Source organism: Zonotrichia albicollis, chromosome 7 (genome assembly GCF_047830755.1).
Source record: "Zonotrichia albicollis isolate bZonAlb1 chromosome 7, bZonAlb1.hap1, whole genome shotgun sequence".
NCBI classification, from domain to species: Eukaryota; Metazoa; Chordata; class Aves; order Passeriformes; family Passerellidae; genus Zonotrichia; species Zonotrichia albicollis.
The window spans coordinates 37,349,418-37,355,188 of record NC_133825.1 but is presented as its reverse complement, the minus strand read 5'-3'; the positions used below and the strand labels follow the sequence as shown (position 1 = coordinate 37,355,188).

General features: G+C 55.5%; 1 protein-coding gene across 2 annotated transcripts; it reads right to left on the bottom strand.

Annotated features, from left to right (window-relative positions):
* Positions 1–266: 266 nt before the first annotated feature.
* On the bottom strand, positions 267–5,639 carry NPM3 (nucleophosmin/nucleoplasmin 3). 2 transcript variants are annotated; one of them, XM_074545110.1, is made up of 6 exons: positions 4,111–4,185; positions 2,632–2,717; positions 1,849–1,968; positions 1,542–1,635; positions 1,000–1,132; positions 267–884 (listed from the first exon to the last, which is right to left on the bottom strand). In XM_074545110.1, exons 1-5 carry the CDS (start codon positions 4,157–4,159, stop codon positions 1,032–1,034), a joined length of 450 nt encoding a protein of 149 aa, XP_074401211.1. In that variant the 5' UTR covers positions 4,160–4,185; the 3' UTR covers positions 267–884; positions 1,000–1,031. The 2 variants fall into 2 exon arrangements, with proteins under 2 accessions (XP_074401211.1, XP_074401212.1); XM_074545111.1 differs by lacking the exon at positions 4,111–4,185 and adding an exon at positions 4,286–5,639 and having other exon boundaries at positions 270–884.
* Between the last annotated feature and the right edge of the window lie 132 nt (positions 5,640–5,771).

Here is a 5,771-nt window from a genome sequence, read left to right as displayed (position 1 = left end):
CATGGTGCTTCTCAGGGACAACAGCCAGTGTCTCAGGCAAGGAGGACTGGGACAGGCATTGACATGGCCCAAGAATGCAAGACTGATTGCAGAGAAACTGCCAGAGAAACATTTAAGGGCAGAACCAGCCACCATGGGTGAGAAATGGCACCTGGCTGAAGTGCAGAAAGGATCAAACCCTTCCAGGTACCCAGGCCAGGGGGACACAACTCCCCAGCAAAGGTCATAGCTCAAACTTGCCCCACTGAAGCGTGCATGGGAAGAACCTGCAGCCAGCAGGGACCTTCCTTCAGACCCGATGCCTGAGAGATCTTTATTGAGTGTAAAAACAGTTCTTTACAATGCAAACTGACCCAGAACCTCCCCCACATCAGAGAGGCTGTGAGCTCCCACCCCACCATAACTGCAGCTGAGAACAGAGCATGGGCCCCACTTTTATACTTCCAAGTATAAAAACCTCCAAACTGTGAGTAAGCAAAAGCAAACACGTTAGAATCAGTGAAAGTGCCTGTCCCACACTGGCTTTACATCCATCTGCTGCACATGGGGCCAGGACTGAGTGTGTCACAGCCAGGGAAAGGGAGTGCACAGAGCAGAGGTCCAGGACAGCAAAAAGGCACAGTGTAAGATCACCTCCTCCATCCCTAGCTCCCAGAACAGGGATCAGGGACAGGGGATACACCAGCAGCATCCATCCAGTTTTGGGATCACCCTCCCAGGGCTGTGTGAAAGGAGACACTTCAGTGCTGGGAGCAGCCTCTGCTCCCCAGATAGTTAAAACAGCATTAAAAAAAAAAAAAAAAAAAAAAGGCAGCAAATGTTGAGGTCGTGGGAACTGGTATCCAAGGTAAAAACCATCCAGGGAGAGAAGTCCCAGTGAGTACCTAGGGGAAGAACCAGGGTGAGATCAGCAGACTTGAGCAGCACATTCCACCCACACTTGCCACACCAGTATCACAGCCACCCAGATCTTTCCTCCAAGGCAGCCTGGCCCCTCACCTTGCCTGGAGACAAGTTACTCCTTCCTCCTCCTACTTCTTGGCTGGCATAATAGGAGGAAGGTCCTCCTCATCCTCCTCATCCTCCTCAGACAAGTCATCGTCCTCCTCAAAGGAAGCATCTTCCCTGTGCACTGGGACACACACACAAGTAATTGTTACTCACCAATGCACGTCTGTGCAAATACAGCTGGCCCACGAGACACCCCAGGAGCAGAGCAGCCTGAGGGGCTCTGAAGCACTTTCACAGCAGCTAATAGTGGGAAATAAGCAGCATCCCAGCTGGAGGGAGGTCTCAGAGAGGAATGGTGACAGGCAGACATGAAAAAAGGGGACAGTTTGTGATATCCAGACCCCTTCTCCCATGCAAGGCCTTATGGTAGGGAAGGAATCCCTGCTCCAAGATGGGTCCTGGGGAACCAGCACAAAGGAGGGACAGCATGCATGCCAGGCAGCACCCAGCAGCTCCCTGGATGTTGTTGACACTGGAGCCCCTTTATCCCCCTCAGTCCTCCCAAGCTCTCCCCCACCCTCAGTCCTTACTGATCCTGTGCCAGCCAGCCAGGTGCACTGGGCCAGAGCCTGCTGCCAGCCGAAAGGTCACTGGAGGCTGCAGCTTGAAGTTGTCCAGACTCAGCTGCAAAGAGCAGAGATGGAGCTGAGTTAGGGGCAGAGGCAAAAAGCAGAACTTCCTGTAGTTCCCAGTACAGCACCTGGCCCAGTTAAACATGTCCATCTGAGGGCACCTGCAGCCAGGCCAAGGGTACCCAGGGCATTTGCTGTGAGCTGCAGATCCAAGATCCTGTTCCCTGCAGCCATCCACCCCTGAGTCCTCAAATCAGCCTCTTACCAAGGGCTGGCATGACAGTTTCAGGTTTGCCACAGGCACAGCGATCTCTTGGTTCTCGTGGTTTCGCCCAACGACTTCCACCACGTTGCACTCGTCCTTGGCACCATCAGTGAGGCAGACCTGGGTGGGAGTGGAGACTGTGAACAAATGCTCTCCCAAGGGACAATCTGGGACAGCTTGAGCTCTCCATAGGACAAGGAACCCACAGCAATGCTACCAGCTCAGATGTCATGCAAGGTGTGGGGATGCTGCTCCACAAGACAGGGAGAGCACTGAACAACCCCATTGCAAATGTCCCCTGACTGCCCCAGAGACAGCTCTGTCACCTACAGGGATGGCAATGTGGGCTGCATTTTCTGCTGATCTGATCCATGCTGACAGGTTCTGTGCTCCCAGGATAGAAAACATCCCCAGGAAGAGCCAGGAATGAAGCCCTGCACCTATCTGGGCTTGGGGAGCAACAAGCCAGAGACCCAGGTGGGGTGGATCTGGTGTGAAGCTCCAGCAAGGTCAAATAAAAGGGAATTTTTTTTTTCTTCACCATCTGGAGCATTCCCCTACTCAGCAGTCTCCTGCCACCACAGGCTTTGCACAAGCACCTCTGTATGATGGATAGTTGTGACCACTCTGTGTCGTGCCCTGAGAGCAGCCAGTCCTGGGACCTCAGCCAAGGGAGTCCCCTGATCCAGCCCAGCCAAGAAAGGAGGATGAGCCTGGAAAAGGGGCATAAGGATATGGGCAACTACAAGAGAGAACAAGCACAGTAATTAACATTTCTCTTACCGTAGACAATGCTAAAATGTGGTCAAAGTTGTCTTCTTCATCCACCTGAAATGTGTAGGATTTGGTACTGGCAGTCAGCTCACAGCCTAGAAGTAGGAGATTAAAAAAGTAGTAGCAAATATTACACAACAACACTCACTACAGGCAAAGGGGTCCTTAGGGGCAGCCCTGGCCAGGCAAGCACATGGCATCCTAAAACTTTATTTTCTCATGTGAGGAACAGCAGCAGACCAGGCCATCCTGGGCTCCAGGGTCCCAGAAAACCACACACCTGCCTCTGCACCATGCAGGGACAAAATCTGGTGTCCCCAAAGCAGGCTGCCATGAAGCAATGCCCATGGGCACCCAGGGTTCCCAAGCACTGGCAGGGCAAGGTTCTTCCCCTCCAGAGAGCAGAACAGTCAGGGCACACCACTGTGGGAAACAGGAGGGAGCAGACAGAACAGTGACTCTGCTCTTGCCATCGCCAGCACAACTTTTTCTTGAATGGGAGTCTGAGTCTGGAAGCAGAGACAGACACAGAGTGCCAGACCTGAACGATGAGGCACAACCCAAGGGGAGGATCCAGCCAAGCTGCAGGGAGCTGGAGTCCCTCAAGAGAAGTTTTGAGACATATTTTATTACAAACCTCAGACAGTTACAAAAACAAGGGAGATGCATAACTACATCCTCAGCTCTTAGGATCAGGATTCAGCCGACTAAAGGGAGGAACTAAACTGCCCTGGATGCGTTTACTTATTGCAGGATGATTCACCAATGTGAGGCTGACCGGAAAAACACAGAGATGAGCTCTGCATACCAGTGCCGGCACTTCCACGGGTGAGGAATCAGCCTACACAAGCGCAGCACGGGGCAGGACGGCTTTCTGCCATGCTTATATATTGAACGTACCGAGGGTGCCTGAGAGGCCTGTGGGGCTGTAACTGCGCTCCTCCTGCAGGGCGCGGAGCCGCGGCCCGGCCCGGGCTCACACGGGTCAGGGAGCAGCGCAGGGCCCCGCCTGGCCCGGCCAAACCCCTCCCGGAGCAGGGACCCGGCCCCACGCCCCGCGACACGACACGCTGACGGGGGAGCGCGGGGATCAACCGGAGGAGCGGGGGAGGCCGGCGGGAGCTGGGGCTGCCGACCCGCCGCCCCATGAATCCCAGCCCTCTAAAGCCGCCAGAACACCAAAACCCCACGCGGCTCCCTCAACCTGCCCCGGGATCCCCAGCGTGTGCCTGCTGCCTCCCGAGCGCGGCCAAACACGTGTGTGTCCACACCGTCCTTCCCCCACGGCACGATAATGCCTCCCACGTGTATTTCCACGCCGTCCTTCCCCCACGGCGGGTTAATGCCCTCCACGTGTCTCTCCATACCCACGCGTCTCTCCTGTCTTCTTCCCCCACAATGTCTCTGCTGCCCCCGGTCTCTCTCTGACACTGCCCCCGGCTCCAGCCGCCCCCACACACGCCTATCCAGCCTCCACCCAATACTCACCAAAGTCTCCTTCTGCCCCGTCTCTCTCCTGCCCCCAGCTCTCTCTCATTTTCTTACGTCCCTCTCGTCCCCGCACCCCCGCCTCGTGCGTCACCTCCCCAATTCATCTGTGACCCCCCCGTGTCTCTCGCTCCCCCTGGCCCGTGTCCCCGCTCCCCCGGCCCGGGCCGCTCACCGAAGAGGACGCTGCCGGGACAGGCGGGCCCGTGCGGCTCCATGAGGCGGCGGCGCTGGGATCGCTCTGGCAGCGGGGCGGGCCGTGCAGCGCCGAGCCGAGCCGAGCCGAGCCGCTCCGCCCCGTGCCCGCCCCCGGGGACCGAACCAAAGGGTCCTGCGGCAGAGCCCCGCCGGACAGCTCAATTATCAGGGTATTTCCTGGCCACGCTGGGCCTTCAGCTTTTACTGACCCCACCGCAGCTGTGGAAACGCCACACCGGAAAAACGGCCCTTGCTACCGGCCGCTCACCTACCGCCCTTCTGTGCACCATCCCGGCCCGCGGCAGCAGCAGCCCAGCACTGAGGAGGAGACACAGGGCACATGCCCAGCCCCAGAGGGCTGAGGGTACGAAGAGGGGTATCGGGGGAACAGGAGGGTGACACGCATGGAAGCAGGACGGCAGCTCTTCATCTCTATCCCTTTAAGCATGGGCAAGAGCAGCGTGACCCTACGCTGGGGACTGCGGCACAGGAGCGTTTGAGCACAGAAGGCAATATCCTACTTCAAAATCTACGGCAAGGAGGAGAGGGCTGGACTGGTCTTTCAAAGCAGAAAGGGAAGCAGTCTGCTTGGTGCTGCAGAGGAACAGCCAAATTAAACCCCAGTAACAACGAGCTTACATTGCCTTCTGGGGACAAACCTGGGTCTCTCCTACCGCAGAGACCTCTGCTAGCCAGCCACTTGCTTTGCTTGAGCTGGAGTAGGTTCAAGGAAAACCTGACTGAAGGTCTGAAAAGCTGAACCAGGTCCCAGAAAGGAGCAAGTGCTTGTGCAGCAATGGTTACACAAGCACACCCATGTGTTGGCTGCCTTGCGCAGCCACTGACCCTACCTAACCCGTCTGCAGCCGCCACCCCGGGCGATGGAGGCAGGAGCATCCACTGCTGCATTATGCTCCCTTAAAGGAAAAGAGTCTGGGGCAACATCAGAGCCCAATCCCTTTTCCCTGGCCCACATGTGTTGTACAGAGACAAGCCTGTCAAAACCTCATGAAATAGGCTTTAAGAAAACAGTCACCTATGTGCCACACATTACTCATTTTAAACATTTACTGGGCCAGGAGAAAAGTTTTCACCTTGTAACTTCCCTGCTTGGTTTGTGTGTTATCCTGTTCTCCACACTGCACAGCTTCTGAACCATCACCAGTGAGTGCACCCATGCAGCAGGTGGACAAACTCTTGTGAAATGACCTTAGGAAAAAGCTGCTTTTCATACCCCTGGCCCATCCCTTTGATTATTAGCTGTCACTCTAAGCAGGAAGCTACGTGCTTTAGGTATCTCAGTATTTATCTTCCCAAGCTTAATTTTATGGATGTACAGCTGCCAACACCAAAACCAGACACAAGTCTCTGACAGCTGATCCCAAGGGCATTAAACACTTACAGTGTGATGTAATGCACATTGCTGAACCACTTCTGGTTCTGGACCATACACAAAATACACA

Coding starts and splice junctions, on each gene's coding strand:
- NPM3 (XM_074545110.1), bottom strand. CDS start 4,159: ATGAGAGAGAGCTGGGGGCAGGAGAGAGACGGGGCAGAAGGAGACTTT. Junction 1,969..2,631: donor ACATTTTAGCATTGTCTACG/GTAAGAGAAATG, acceptor ACTCCCACCCAG/GTCTGCCTCACTGATGGTGC. Junction 1,133..1,541: donor GGCTGGCTGGCACAGGATCA/GTAAGGACTGAG, acceptor TGTGTGTCCCAG/TGCACAGGGAAGATGCTTCC.